Genomic DNA, 16,010 nt, shown 5'->3' with positions numbered 1-16,010 from the left:
ATTCTCCAGCTTTTTGTAGCAGGATTTGGGTAGAGACTGGAGAACCACAGAATATTTGCCTATAAATCACTGGAGATATCATTATGTGTGACTGAGTGAGTTTTCATCATCGTGCAATGACCTTCACAACCTTTGAGAAAGTGGAAGGGGTGGAATGTTATTGAAGAGATCAAGAGATTTGCAAAAAGAAATGGCTTATGTCAATGACTGGTCCTAGTACTCTACCCCTGTCCTTAGTCAGGCCACTCTAGGGAGTGGATAAGTATTTATCTTGTTCCAGGTGCTGCGCTAAGCACAAAGGGGTACAAAGAAGGACAAATGAGTCTTTACCTCAACGGGCCCTGATGTGAATTGTGGAGGCAACCTGTAAATGAGAATTCTGCTAAAAACCCCCACACCAGCTCCCCAACAGCTGGGCCTTTGATACCTTAGATGGCAAGGAAGTAAAGTGGTCTCCTCACCTCCTTAAAAGACCTCTCCCACCGTACAAATAATGGGTTCCTTTCCTACAACATCCCACTACTTAGTCCCAAAATTTTTCTAGGAGAACTTTTGCCACTAAAATAGTCTTAAAATAATTCTGAGCTCATAAGCAGTGCTAGAGGAGAAATGTAATACACACAAAAATAATACAGTCTTTAAAATTACAGTAAAAAGGAGCTTCTAAATTCAAGGACTGGGGGCTAATGTCCTGATAGAAAAGCAATAAAGATGTTCAGGAATAGCACCAGGAATGCTGAGTCAAAATCATAGATGATGGCACCTCCTGTGCCACCAGTGATCCCTATCATCCCACCAGAAGTGTGCAGAACCCAGCCCTAATATAAAGTCTGGAGTCAGGAAATAGACTACAAGAATGAGCAAACACCAAAAGGACCCCACTAAAAAGTTGTTTTGGTGATATGGACACAAGACACAAACCCAGAAGAAGGCAATGACTCCACAACAGCTATAAGCAAAATCTCAAAGAAAAACACATCTAGGACACAAGTTCAACTAGAATTCCTGGAAGTGATGAAAAAAGAGTTAAAAACATTTAAAATGTTTTTACAAATGAAATGAGAGCATCAGAGGAAAGATTGGAAAAGAAATGAGAACTATGGAAGAAAAAATTGGAAAAGGAGTTAACAACTTGGCACAATAAGTACAAAACGTTGCCCAAGGAACAACAAAATTAAAATGGACCAAAGTGAAGCCAGTGGCTCCTTGAGACAAGAAATATTAAAGCAAAGTCAATAAAATATTTAAAAAATAGAAAAACAAGTAAGATATAACAAAAAGAAGTGATCTGGAAAAGATATGAAGGGGAGATATTGAAGAATCATTGGACTACCTGAAAGCTGTGACAGAGAGGGGGGGGGGAAGGGGGGGGGGGAGAGAGAGAGAGAGAGAGAGAGAGGGAGGGAGGGAGGGAGGGAGGGAGGGAGGGAGAGAGGGGAAGAGAGAGCCTACACATCATAGTTCAAGAAACCCTAAAAAAAAACCCAAAAACTGCCTGGATCTTTTAAAACCAGATAGCAAAGTGAACACAGAAAGAATCCACTGGTAATTTCCTGAAACTTGAAAGCGGAAATTTCCTGGGACATTATAGCCTACATCAAAAGTTTCCAAGTCAAAGAAAAAGATATTCCAAGCAGCCAGAAATTAAAGTCAAATTAACAAGTCACAGTAAGGATTAAACACTATTTAGCCTCCTCTCCCCCCCCCCCCCCCCAGTATAAAAGAGCAAAGATACTAGAATAAATACTCTAGAAGGCAAAAGATATAGGCTTTGAACCAAGAATAACATCCAGAAAATTTCAGTATAAACCTACAAGGGAAGAAATAGATCATTAATGAAATTGAGGACTTGCACACGTTTCTGACAAAAAGACTAGAGCTATGTAGAAACTTTGAGGTGCAAACACAGGAGCCAAACAAGGAACATAGATAAACAATTATAAGGGAATATAAACAAGGATAAACTGTTTACATCTTAACATGGAGGGATAATACACGTGTTCCCTCAGAACTTTGTCACCACCAAGGATCAAAGAGGTAGTCTAATTAGACAGAGGTCCTAGGAATAACCATTCAAGTATTTGCCATGCCTTGATTGTAAAAGAAGAATGGAAAGAGAAATATACTAAGAGAGAGGAAGAATGGGGAAATTATCTCACATAATCAAGGTATGCAAGAAGTCTGTAAACAAGGAAGAAAAAGTTCAGGGAGCGGGCAACACTTGAACCTCACTCTCTAGAATTGGCAAAGGAGGGAAGAATGCACTCAGACCTGGATACAGAAATACATTTCACTCAACAGAGAAACAGGAGAAAAAGAGAGAAGGGGAGTAATAAGACAAAGGGGAAATTAAGGTAGGGAAAATCTTAAGCAAATCAATTTCTAAGGATATTCAAAAATGTTTATAATAACTTTTTTTGCAGTACCAAAGAATTGGAGGTTGAGGAGGTGTCCATTGATTGAAGAATGACCAGACAAATTATGATGTATGCATGTGATGGGATGCTATTGTGTCATAGGAAATGATTAAGAGGACAGTTTCAGAGAAGTCTGGGAAGAATTATATGAATGAATGCAGAGGGAAATGATCAGAACTAGAACAATTCATACAAGGACCACAGTATTTTAAAAGACAAAAACCTCTGAAAAACTTAGGAACTGTTCAGCATAATGACCAGCCACAATTCCAGAGGACTCATGGTGAAACATGCTATCCACCTGACAGAGAGGCCAAGAACTCAAGTGCAGATTGAGACATATTTTATTTGGACAGCACTAATGCAGGAATTTGTTTTACTTAACTATGAATATTTGTAACAGAGGTCTTATTTTTTTTTCTGTTTCAGTGGGGTGGGAAGGTGGCAGGAATAGAAACAGGAGGGAGAGAAGGCAGAGTTTTTCTTAGTTGCCAAGGGTAGTTAAAAAGATGGAAAACTTAGTGAATATGATTTTGATGGGACTATTCTTGGATCTTCTTAGTGGTAAAAAGGGAGCATGGATTTGAGGCTATAGTACCAGGGGCCAAAGGCATTGATTTGAGGTGATGGTGCCAGGGGCCCATGAAGAAGATGGATGTATTTTGTAAAAGTATTGTGTTAACTGTTGTAGCCAATTTAACTGACATTGAAGTCCTTTATCCCAAATAATTCTCAGCTGCACTGAGTGCACAACTATTCATTTCAATGGAGGAAGAGGACCAGTTTAACCAATCTGCCAGTCTGGAGCAGATTGAGAGCTACTTGGTGGGATCCTGCCATATTGATCCTTCAAAAGCAGATTTTCCAGCTGACCCAAAGACCATTGTTGAACAGAAGTAGCCACACTGTTCCAAGTGAAGTTCCAAGGTTATAGGGTCCTGTGCTTGCCATACTGGGGCTTCATAGCCACCATGTTCCCATTGATGATGGACCCAGTCCCCAATCTCTGATATTTTTATAAGGGCATCAACCTGATTGTTTGGTTCAGCAGAAAGTGTATGATGTCTCTGGTGGGCTCTAACATGCCCTACAAACATCTAACAGGGAGACTACAGCAAAATCCCTCCATTGGTTTTGAACCCGAAAAGAACCTTTAATTACTTAGTCTTGTTCTTTCTAGTTCCCAAACTAATCAACCATGAAATCTCCATGAACACTACTCAGGAAACAATATAAATGAAAGTCTTGTCTGCCCCATCTCTCTAGGTGTTCTCATGTGCCAGCCATGATGCTCGGCCTCCTGGGAATCATTGCTAGGTCTCCCAACACCTGGTGTTTCAGTTTATTGAATTTAATAGCCACTTATGTGTATACTTCCCTCATAATAGACAGAGCCATTATTAAACTAGGCAAAAAGACACTTCACAAGAGCTAGGTCTTAGTGTGCATGTGTGTGTATATGTATGTGGGGAGGGGGTGGTTCTGGCAATGCCAGTGGCTTTCATTTGACTCTGCCCAAAATAATTGGCTATGGTAAATGCCCATCGAGATATTCGTAAAGTGCCCAGGGTACACTCCTCTGATTAACATCCACATGTGAGACCCATAGAGGGGACCTTCTAGCAACTGAGAAAGGGTGTGCCTTCTCTTGTTAGCTTTCCTGCCAAAACTTCTATGGGTATTGGGCTGCAAGTGTCTTATAGTTGTTCTTCAGTCATGTCCACCTCTTTGTGACCCTATGGAGCATCACACTCCAATACTATCCATGGAGTGTTCTTGGCAAAGATCCTGGAGTACTTTGTCCTTTTGTTCTCCAGTGGATTAAGAAAAATGATGAAATGACTTGCTCAGTGTCATACAACTAGAAAGTGTCTTAGGCTAGATTTGAACTGAGGTGTTTCTGACTCCATGCCCAGTGCTCTGAGTCATCTAGATGACCCTTACAAGTATCTAGCAAGACCCTCATATATTTGGTGCCACAATGACTTGGGAATATGGCTTCTGGTACAAATGTGATCCTAGTTAGGACAGCCTGAACCTTAAGGGATGTTCAACTTGCATCCCAGGAGAACTGCTCTCAACCATCTCTCATATATGGATACAAAGGGGGTGGAGCCAAGATGGCAGAGTAAAAGCAGGGACTTGTTACAGCTCTCTCTTCAAACCAAGCCAAATTCCTGGGAAAATAATGTAAACAAATTCTGGAGCTGCAAACTCACAGGAGTGAAGAAAATGTCCAGCTCAAGACAGCTTGGAAGGTCAATGAAAACATCAGTTGCACTGGGCTGGGAAAAGACCACAATCCAGCATGGGCCAAGCCAGCACAGATGGGACCTTAGTAGGCCTGGGGGGGACTGAGTCACTGGCACCTGTGGCAGTTTCCAGACTTCATGATACCAAAATGCCGAGGACAAATTAGAAGGTCAGCTGGAAAAAACCTGTTGAACCTGTGTGAGAGAGTAGAGTAGTCTGGTCCCAGCCCCAGGGTTGTAGAGGAGGCAGAGGAGTCTGCAGCAGTGGCAACAGCAGCTGCAGTTTCTGGGGCTCTATGCCCACAGATTGTGGGGGAGATAGAGCAACTGACAGTATCCGCCTGCCCCCCCCCCCCCCGGAAGCAGAGATCTACCTTGACAAAGACCTCAGAAGTCAAGTAAACGACTGGGGAAATGAGCAAAAATGGGAAAAAGTATCAGAATATAGAGTCTTACTTTGGTGACAAGGAAGACCAAAATATACAAACAGAAGAAGACAATAAAGTCAAAGCTCCTACATCCAAGCCTCCAAGAAAAATACGAATTGGTCTCAGACCATGGAAGAGCTCAAAAAGGATTTTGAAAATCAAGTAAGAGAAGTAGAGGAAAATTGGGAAGAAAATTGAGAGTGATGCCAGAAAATAATGAAAAATGAGTCAACTGCTTGCTAAAGGGAACCCTAAAAATGCTGAAGAAAATAGCACCTTAAAAAACAGATTAATCCAAATGGCAAAAGAGATCCAAAAAGCCAATGAGGAAAAGAACGCTTTAAAAAGCAGAATTGGCCAGATGGAAAAGGAGGTCCAAAAGTGCACTGAAGAAAATAATTCCTTAAAGATTAAATGGAGCAGATGGAAGCAAATGACTTTAAAAATCAAGAAAAATAAAGAAATTATAAAACAAAACCAAAGGAATGAAAAAATAGCAGACAATGTGAAATATCTCATTGGAAAAACAACTGACCTGGAAAATAGATCCAGGGGAGAGACAATTTAAAAATTATTGAACTACCTGAAAGTCATGATAAAAATAAAAGGGCCTAGACATCATCTTTCAAGAAATTAACAAGGAAAATTGCCCTGATATTCTAGAACCAGAAGTTAAGATAGATATTGAAAGAATCTGCTGATCTCCTCCTAAAAGAAATCCCCAAGGGAAAACTCCTAGGAATATTGTAGTAAAATTCCAGAGCTCCCAGGTCAAGGAGAAAATATTGCAAGCATCCAGAAAGAAACAATTTGAGTGTTGTGGAAATACAATCAGGATAGCACAAGTTTTAGCAGCTTATACATTAAGGGATTAGAAGGTTTGGAATATGATATTCCAGAGGTCAAAGGAGCTAGGATTAAAACCAAGAATCCCTTGTCCAGCAAAACTGAGTATAATACTTCAGGGGAAAAAATGGTAATTCAATGAAATAGAGGACTTTCAAGCATTTTTGATGAAAACATCAGAGCTAAATAGAAAATTTGACTTTCAAACACAAGAATCAAGAGAAGCATGAAAAAGTAAACAGGAAAGAGAAATCATAAGGGACTTACTAAAGTTGAACTGTTTACATTTCAACATGGGAAGATAATATATAGACGGGAGCACAGAGTGAGTTGAATAGGTAGGGATGATATCTAAAAAAATAAAATTAAGGGGTGAAAGAGGAACATATTGGGAGAAAGAGAAAGGGAGAAATAGAATGGGGTAAATTATCTCTCACATAAAAGAGGCAAGAAAAAGCTTTTTCAATGGAGGGAAAGAGGGGGGAGGTGAGAGGGAAAGAGTGAACCTTGCTCTCATCAGATTTGGTTTAAAGGGGGGAATAATATGCACAGTCAATTTGGTATGAAAATCTATCTTACACTACAGGAAAGTAGGACAAGGGGATAAGTGGGGGTGGGGGAATGATAGGAGGGAGGGCAAATGGGAAGAGGGGGTAATTAGAAGTAAACACTTTTGAGAAAGGACAGGATCAAAAGACAGAATAAAATAAATGGGGGGCAGGATAGGAGGGAGGGAAATATAGTTAGTCTTTCACAACATGACTGTTATGGAAGTGTTTTGCATGACTACACATGTATAACCTATATCGAATTGCTTGCCTTCTCAATGGGGTGGGTGGGGAGGGAGAAATGGAGATAAGTTGGAACTCAAAATTTTAAAAACAAATGTTAAATATTGTTTTTACATGTAACTGGGAATAAGACATCCAGGCAATGGGATATAGAAATCTATCTTACCCTACAAGAAAATGGAGGGGAAGGGGATAAGAGAAGGAACAGGTGTGATGGAAGGGAGGGGAGATTGGGGGAAGGGATAATCAGAATGTCCACTGTCTTGGGGTGGGTGGAGAGGAGAGATGGGAAAAAATTTGGAACTCAAAATCTTGTGGAAATGAATATTGAAAACAAAATAAATAAATAAATAGATTTTGTATATATGGATACAAAAGCTTGGGGAGCTTTGAACAACTAGCCAGGAAAGGCAATGACCAAAATGCCCTCATTGTGGGCAGGGCGGGAGGACCTTTCTTGTCCCAGACCAGATGTCACATAACAATTTTACTGACCCTCTAATAAGCCTGAAGGTGTACTTAGTGATCATCTTCTTGTCCATATTTCAAAATCCGCAACCAAAACTTCATATGGGAAGAAATCTCAACCTCGTCCACCCTTAATATGGCAGAGGGCATCTACCTGTTTGTGTGGACTCCCCTCCCCCAGCAGCTGACAGGTATCCTACTCAAATCTCACCAGCTATTCTTCTCAAACTGGTATGAAGGGCTGGTGGTGAAAGTCTCTAATTAAAACCAGACACTGTCCAGGTGAGATTCCACCCAAATGGCCAAAATTTAATTGTTCCTGAATCAGACTGACTTTAGGAAATGGTAGGTAAAGGTTATGAGGCATAGATCCAGTCTGCCAGACACATTGCTTTAAAAAATATCAACTCTCCTTTACCATTCCCCATTGGAGGATTAATTCCAAAGAGAATTCATTTTTGTGGAGCTGAGTTTTTTAGTGCCTGAAAAAAGAGTCCCCATTTAGGTTTCCTGCTGGTTTAGTTAACTTTGTAAAAGCAAATCCATGGTAAACTCGGAGTTCTGCAGAACTCTTGAAAGCTTTTGAGTTGACCTCATTAGATTACACTCTTGATAAGTTATCGTTTTGATGATTCATTAATGTGCTTTTAATGCTTTTCCTGTAACTTCTCAAGTTCCTTAGTGGTAAAAATCAGTGGGCTATGTGCCTCTCCTTAGGAAGATGGAATGCACTGAGAGAAGTCATGCCATTGGTCCAAGGTTCTCTTCCCTCTGTCTGGGCCTGCAGTCCTCCTCAGCACTCCTCCTACTGTCCTCTTCCCTTATGGCTCTAATCCCAGCAGGTTTAACACATTCTGTAGCAGTTCTGGCTGGCCATCGATAGCCTAGCAGACCCCACCCCCATTAGCAGCACTGTCCTTTTCCTCTGGGCTGTAACTGGGTCCATAAGACCCTTCTTTTCCTTCAAAGATCAAAAGCTTATTACCCTTTGGCTCTAACTGCCAAATACACAAGGATAGTTTATCTTCATTTTCCTTGTGACTAATCCAGCTTTTCTAAATCTCTGGAAGAGCCAAGGGATGGATCATTTTGCTAGGTTTTTACTTTCCCCTTCAAGCTTCTTGAACATCCATTGGAATAACGGTAGCAGGTTAGTGGTAGGTCTCTCCTCATCCCACCGCCCACCCCCATGCCCCAAGTGCCGCAGGACAGAGGATCCCTAATCTAGCCTGGGCACAGTCAACATAGCCACAGTTTCTTTTACCCTAATCTTCCCCCAATTCAACAATGAACTTAACCATGAAGTCATTATAAGCCGTGCCTGTCCACCATGCCTGTTACTCTGGGCCAGGCCTAACTCCGGCCAACCAGTGATTCAAGCTCAAGGTTAGAGTGCAGATGGAACCACAAAATGCACTGAAATGCAGCTTTACTTCTAGTGAGATTCAAAAAGATAAGTTTCCTGGTTAGATTGAAATCCAATTTGGATGTTACTTTGCTCTCCGTGTGTTTCCCCTAGCCCTAGTCCATACTAGGTCAAACCTGTGTGCCCACGGGGCAGTGGGAACTTTGTTAGAGCCTCGGCACCAACCCCAGAGTGGGCTCTCATATGTTTTAGGAGGCAGGGAGCTGGGCAGCCCTCTGTGAACATCCACCGCGGTTAGACTTGGGGCCCCATAAAAACGGGCCTGAATCCTCCTGGGCAACACTGACCCTTTAAGGGAATAACGAGAGCTCTCGGTCCTCTGACGCCCAGTGGGCCCAGGACCACGCGATGTCCTTGGGTTGGAGTCCATCCCCGCCTACTCTGGGGAAAAGGGAGGGTCCAGTCCGACTCGGAGACAGCGAGAGCTCAGGAAGGCCTCAGGCCGGATTGGGCCAGACCCCAGCTCCGCCGAAGGAGCGCGGGAAGGCGGGGGGCCGCGCGGAAGGACGAAGCGTCCGGAGGCGCATTAACGGGAGGTTTCCTCTTCTTCTGTCCCCCTCCCCGCGCAGGTGGAACGTGCTGGGCATCCAGGGGGCGCTGCTGAGCCTCTTCGTGGAGCCCATCTACTTCTCGAGCATCATCCTGGGGAGTCTGTACCACGGGGACCACCTCTCCAGAGCCGTGTACCAGCGCATCTCGGACATCGAGGAGCTCCCGCCACTCTACATGCTCAACCGGCCTCTCCTGAGCGGCAAGTATCCGACGGAGCCCTGCCAGTGCCGGGGCTGGCAGCCTGGGGACCTCCCATTGGAGGCTGGGGATGCAGCAGGTTTGGAGAGAGAAGCTGGACCCTGGGCCCTGCGGGGACCTCTGTTGTTTGACTTGCCTCTGCTCCTCTTGAAGCCTTCTGCCAGATTTGGCGAATTCCAATTTCTGTGTTGTTCCTTATTGTACCAGGTTCTATATTCGTTCCAAAATTGGAGCTGGGTTTTCCTTAGGAAAGCGAATTTCCAAAGTCCCTGCTCCAGGGCCCAGAGAAGGAGGCGGCCAACCCTAGATCAGAATCAGATGTCCTTGATTGCCTCCGCCCTGCCCCGCCCCTGCCCCGCCCGGGCATAGTCCTGGTCCCGCCACGCCCGCACCCTTGGGCTGGCATTCTCCACCCTCCCGTAAAGTAAAGCCACGAGTCTGGGTTGGATGAGCGAAGGTCAGTCAGCCTCCCGCCAGAACGCGTAACTGGGTTGTTCACCTTGCTCCAAGCCGCTTTTAAAGCTCTTTGTTACTGTTTTTTAGAATGTCAGTGGCTAGCGGTAAAGTGACCAAGAGCAGTTGAATTCCAGGGTCCTAACTTCTAAGCCCACCCCTATTTAAAAGGACACAGTGAAGGTATTTTTATCCTTTTAAACATCTTGATTGCTCACTGTTTATAATATTTCGTTTTTGAAGCTTAATATCGAAGCCCTGATGACCGACCAAACGTGTTTCCTCCTTTGCGGGCATCCACTGCTTTATTTTCTTGTGCTTGGCTACTGGCATGTCTTTAATTTTAGAGGAAAAAAAGCCAGATGGAATTTTATTTGGCAGCATGTTTAATGAATTACAAGCATTTTGCAAACAAAGCTGGAGTGAGGAAAAACAAGTACAGGGGATTAAAACAGACCAAATGTGGTAGCCTGAAATTACAATCCTTATTTCCATGTCTGGGTCTAAGACATTTGGGTTTAGGATTTGGTTGCATAATAACTAAGCAAATTAGTTTTTCATGACTGAGAGAAAAATAGTTTGCTTCATTGGTACTGTGCTTTCTATATTTGAAGGACGGGTAGACCATTTCATGCTAGTGGTGAAACATTTAACCTTATGTCTTTGAATGATTAATTTTGTGTTAATAGATTACTGAGAAATAACTAACATCTGGAATGTCAAAGGTTTTGGCAAAGTTGTGCTAACTTTGTTAAAATAAGATTCCCAGAATTTTTGAAAGGTTTCTCATCCATGAAACTCAACTTTATTCTTGTAAAAAATCTTTCTATGTGAGTATGTATGTTATGTGTACACACATATATGTATATGTGTGCATAAGTTACCATCCCCTTTCTCATGTCGACAAATTGGTTGTTGAAACGGGCAAGAAATGTGGTTTTGTGCGTTTTTTTTTTTTCTCCAAAATTCATGCTTGGGAAGAAATAGAGAAATGTAGGGCATTTGTATAAAGAAGTGAGGGAACTTGTTTCAGAATGGAGAAATAGGTGGCTCAAAGGAAAACTATTTCCTCCCTTTATCTCATCTCTTTTCTTTTCCAAAGGGTCCATGTTCTGAAGGGTCAACCTGTCTATGTTATCATGATATAAATTTGGAGGAATTATGACTCTTAAGGACCAAGTGACTGAAAATGGAAAATGTCGATTTGAGTTCTGATTAGTGAAATTTATGTCGGTCTTTGTGAGTCAAGAAGGAGAGAAAACCTTCCTGGTTAAGTAAAGACCCAGAAAAGAACTAGGAAATAACTGGAATTGCTCTAAGAAGGGCTGGCTGATCCTGTCCATCAGACTGTGGGCTCCTTGGGAACAGGGACTGTCTGTGACCTTTCTTTGTATCCAAACATAGGCCTAAATAGGCAAATAAGTGGGCACCCCGAAGTTATTAAGAAGTTCCAACTCGTCTGGGCTCTCTTCCCTCCAGTAAAATGTAATCTCCCTGAGGGAGGAACTGTTCCGTTGTTCTATCTTTGGAGCTAACGCATGACCTGGAACACAACAGGTACTCGGTAGAGGGATACAGAGCTGATTCTCCAGGTTTTAGATTGGGGCATCCCATTGTGCTGAACCAACTTGCAGATATAATCTCAGGACCATTGTTCATGGTCTTTTAGAAACAGAAAATGAGAAGGATTCTAGGGACCTAAAATGGAGAAATACTTGGATTTTCAAAAAAAAAATAAAAAGGGAGATTCCAGAAATTACAGACCAACACATTTCTTGTTACTCCCCAAAAATATTCAGAAGAGATTGTTAAATCAATGAGATGAGATCACATTGATTTTTGAAACCAACCATTCATTGACCTGGAGATCCCACCATGTTCCCCAAGGAGGTCAATGACAAAAAAGAGATTTGAACAGTGCAGTGGATAGAGCACTGGGCCTGGAGTCAGGAAGACCTGAATTCAAATCTAGCCTCAGACATTTACTGACCCTGTTTGCATCAGTTTTCTTAGCTGTAAAATGGAGATAGTAGTAGCTCTTACTTGCCCCTCCCCCTAGTTGTTGTGAGAATCAAATGAGGTAATAACTTTAAAGTGCTTAGCATAGTCCTTGGCCCATAGTAGGCACTACACCAATGTTAACCATGAGACCAAAGTATTTTCAGGAGCACCTTTTATGGTAGCAGAGAAGTGGAAACAAAGTGTATGCCCACTGATTGGGGGGAATAGGGTAGAACTAACTGGGACAAATGATGGATACAGAGAGACGTGGAAAGATTTAAATGAACTGATGCAGAGGGAAGTCAGTAAAGCCAGGAAAACAATATATCTGGTCACTACAACAATGGAAATGGAAAGAACAGCAATTAAAAGTGAATCTTGTGAAATTTGAATGACCTCAGTTGGCTTCCAGAAAGAGAGGAGAAGATCCCTCCCCCCTTTTCAGGCGTTGAGGTCCATGACGATGGAAGGGTGTGTATAATATCTGATTTGTCCAGTGTTGGTTGCTTTTGCTGGGGTTTTTCTCCTTTTCTTAAAAAAACACCTCTGATATAATGGATGGTTTTCTGGGAGATTGTTCATTTATTTATTTATTTATTTTTTTAAATTTATTTATTTAACTTTTAACATTCATTTTCACAAAATTTTGGGTTCCAAATTTTCTCCCCATTTGTCCCCTCCCCCCACCCCAAAACACCTAGCATTCTAATTGCCCCTATCACCAATCTGACCTCTCTTCTATCATCCCTCCCTTCCATTGTCCCCATCTTCTCTTTTTTCCTGTAAGGCCAGATAACTTTCTATACCCCTTTACCTGTATTTCTTATTTCCTAGTAGCAAGAACAGAACTCAACAGTTGTTCCTAAAACTTTGAGTTCCAACTTCTCTTCATCCCTCCCTCCCCACCCATTCCCTTCGGAAGGCAAGCAATTCAATACAGGCCATATCTGTGTAGTTTTGCAAATGGCTTCCATAATAGTCGTGTTGGGTAAGACTAACTATATCTCCCTCCATCCTATCCTGCCCCCCATTGCTTCTGTTCTCTCTTTTGCTCCTTTCCTTCCCCAAGAGTGCTGACTTCAAATTGCTCCCTCCTCCCATTGCCCTCCCTTCCATCATTCCCCCCACCCTGCTTATCCCCTTCTCCCCCACTTTCTTGTATTGTAAGATAGGTTTTCATACCAAAATGAGTGTGCATTTTATTCCTTCCTTTAGTGGAGTGTGATGAGAGTAAACTTCATGTTTTTCTCTTACCTCCCCTCTTTTTCCCTCCACTAAAAAGTCTTTTGCTTACCTCTTTTATGAGAGATAATTTGCCCCATTCCATTTCTCCCTTTCTTCTCCCAGTATATTTCTCTCTCACTGCTTAATTTCATTTTTTTAAGATATGATCTCATCCTATTCAATTCACTCTGTGCTCTGTGTGTGTGTGTGTGTGTGTGTATGTGTAATCCCACCCACTACCCAGATACTGAAAAGTTTCAACAGTTACAAATATTGTCTTTCCATGTAGGAATGTAAACAGTTCAACTTTAGTAAGTCCCTTATGACTTCTCTTTGCTGATTACCTTTTCATGCTTCTCTTCATTCTTATCTTTGAAAGTCAAATTTTCTTTTCAGCTCTGGTCTTTTCATTAAGAATGCTTGAAAGTCCTCTATTTCATTGAAAGACCATTTTCCCCCTGAAGTATTATACTCAGTTTTGCTAGGTAGGTGATTCTTGGTTTTAGACCTAGTTCCTTTAACTTCTGGAACATCATATTCCATGCCCTTCTATCCCTTAACGTAGAAGCTGCTAGGTCTTGTGTTATCCTGATTGTATTTCCACAATACGTGAATTGTTTCTAGCTGCTTGCAATATTTTCTCCTTGACCAGGGAACTCTGGAATTTGGCCACAATGTTCCCAGGAGTTTCTCTTTTGGGATCTCTTTCAGGAGGTGATTGGTGGATTCCTTGAATACTTATTTTGCCCTCTGGTTCTAGAATATCAGGGCAGTTTTCCTTGATAATTTCATGAAAGATGATGTGTAGGCTCTTTTTTTGATCATGGCTTTCAGGTAGTCCCATAATTTTTAAATTGTCTCTCCTGGATCTGTTTTCCAGGTCAGTTGTTTTTCCAATGAGATATTTCACCTTATCTTCCATTTTTTCATTCTTTTGGTTTTGTTTTGTGATTTCTTGGTTTCTCCTAAAGTCATTAGCCTCCATCTGTTCCATTCTAAGTTTTAAAGAACTGTTTTCTTCAGTGAGCTTTTGAACCTCCTTTTCCATTTGGCTAATTCTGCTTTTGAAAGCATTCTTTTCCTCATTGGCTTTTTGAACCTCTTTTGCCAATTGAGTTAGCCTATTTTTCAAGGTGTTATTTTCTTCAGCATTTTTTTGGGTCTCCTTTAGCAAGCTGTTGACCTGCTTTTCATGCTTTTCTTGCATCTCTCTCATTTCTCTTCCCAGTTTTTCCTCCACCTCTCTAACTTGATTTTCAAAATCCTTTTTGAGCTCTTCCATGGCCTGAGCCCACTGAATATTTATTTTGGATGTTTGGGATACAGAAGCCTTGATTTCTATGTCTTTCCCTGATGGTAAGCATTGTTCTTCCTCATCTGAAAGGAAGGGAGGAAATATCTGTTCACCAAGAAAGTAACCTTCTATGGTCTTATTTTTTTTCCCCCTTTTCTGGGCATTTTCCCAGCCAGTGAGTTGACTTCTGAGTGTCCTCTCCGCACCCACCTCGCCTCCAGATCCACCCAGCTAGTGCTTGGGGTCTGAGATTCAAATGCTGCTTCCCAGCCTCAGGGATTTGGGCGGGGGCAGGGCTGCTAGTCAGTGTGAGATCAAGTTCAGCTGCTCGGGTGGGGGCAGGGTCGCCTCAAAGGCTCAGTTCCCTCAGGGGGTTTATGCAGAGACCTTCAACAATGGATCCGAGCTCCTGCCTGCTTTGGGAGCCCCTGTCTGCTGCTGCCTCTACTGCTGCCTCCCGAGGGGGCCTGAGTTATGGGGACACCCCACCCCCTCTCCACAAGCTGAAAAGACCCTTTGGCACCTGTGGGTGGAGGGACCTGCGTGGCTGCTGGAGATTCTGTCCCTGAAGCCTGCTCAGATCTGCTCCTCTCGGTGCCATGTGGCCAAGGCAGGACTGGGCTCTGCTCTGGGTCCAGTGCACGAAGGGCCTTTCAGGTCAATTTTTCAGGTTTCTCTGGAACAGAAATCTCCTCCACTCTGTTGTTCTGTGGCTTCTGCTGCTCCAGAATTTGTTGGGAGTTCTTCTTTACAGGTATTTTATGGGCTGTGGGATCAGAGCTAGCATATGTGTATCTTTCTACTCCGCCATCTTGGCTCCTCCTTTCTGGGAGATTGGGAGGGATACAGGTGGCAATCCAGGTAGAGTAAAAACAAAATACGTTTTAACTATTTCCAAAATCAATTGTGCAAGGAAACTTAATTTGGAAACACTTAAAGTCAGGCAAAACTGGAATGATTAGTTGATTCCAAATTTAATCCTCCCTAAAGCTTCTTGATGACTGGGACCATTTCATCTTTGTATCTCAAGAGTCTATTAAAGAATGGTTGATTAAGAATGAACTGAGTTATCGCCTCCCCTGGAGCAGGGGTGAACTTCCTCTCCCTAGAAACAAACAAAACCCATGTGTCTGTCTGTGTATGGGACTACAGAAAGATGTGCCATCCATCAGTATACTCATACTCAGTGCCAGTGCATGTGGGGGATCATCCATCTAAAGATGCTTCCTGATATTTTGTGAGGCTCTCTGGCCTGATTCAGCTGAGCATTCCTCCTTCTAGATTGGTTCTTAAGTTGAATCCTCATCTGTCCAGCACTTGGTGCTCAGAGTTTGCTCTATCTCATCCATGGGCTTGGAAGGAGGCTGCAGGGCTGAGGTGGGGGGTCACCATTTTTACACCCAGTTACTGCTTCAGTTCTGACCACTGCTGCAGAGTCCATCTTGCCCCACATCCTTCCTGCCTCATTGCTTCCTTTCCCATGACCAGACTCAAAGGTGTATGGCTTTCCTACTCTTCTGTTTCCCACAGTTTCTTTTAAAATGAGCATGAAGAAATTCTCGGTGACCTTCTCTAATCAGTCCTTATAGGAGAACTCACCTTGCCCACAGGATGTGAGGGTTTTCTGGCTTCTCTTGGCATGGATTTGCACCAAGAGTCA

The 16,010-nt window shown here is 42.6% G+C and overlaps 1 protein-coding gene across 6 annotated transcripts in view; it reads left to right on the top strand.

Annotated features, from left to right (window-relative positions):
- Positions 1-16,010, top strand: part of ADARB1 (adenosine deaminase RNA specific B1) — a 186,968-nt gene that overhangs the window by 153,230 nt on the left and 17,728 nt on the right. For all 6 annotated transcript variants that reach the window (XM_072640837.1, XM_072640832.1, XM_072640834.1 and 3 more), the window contains one exon: positions 9,198-9,379. In XM_072640837.1, the coding sequence (XP_072496938.1) occupies positions 9,198-9,379 (182 nt within the window). The remainder of the gene's footprint in view (positions 1-9,197; positions 9,380-16,010) is intronic.

Source organism: Notamacropus eugenii, chromosome 2 (genome assembly GCF_028372415.1).
Source record: "Notamacropus eugenii isolate mMacEug1 chromosome 2, mMacEug1.pri_v2, whole genome shotgun sequence".
NCBI classification, from domain to species: Eukaryota; Metazoa; Chordata; class Mammalia; order Diprotodontia; family Macropodidae; genus Notamacropus; species Notamacropus eugenii.
This window is presented reverse-complemented; position numbering and strand designations above follow the sequence as displayed.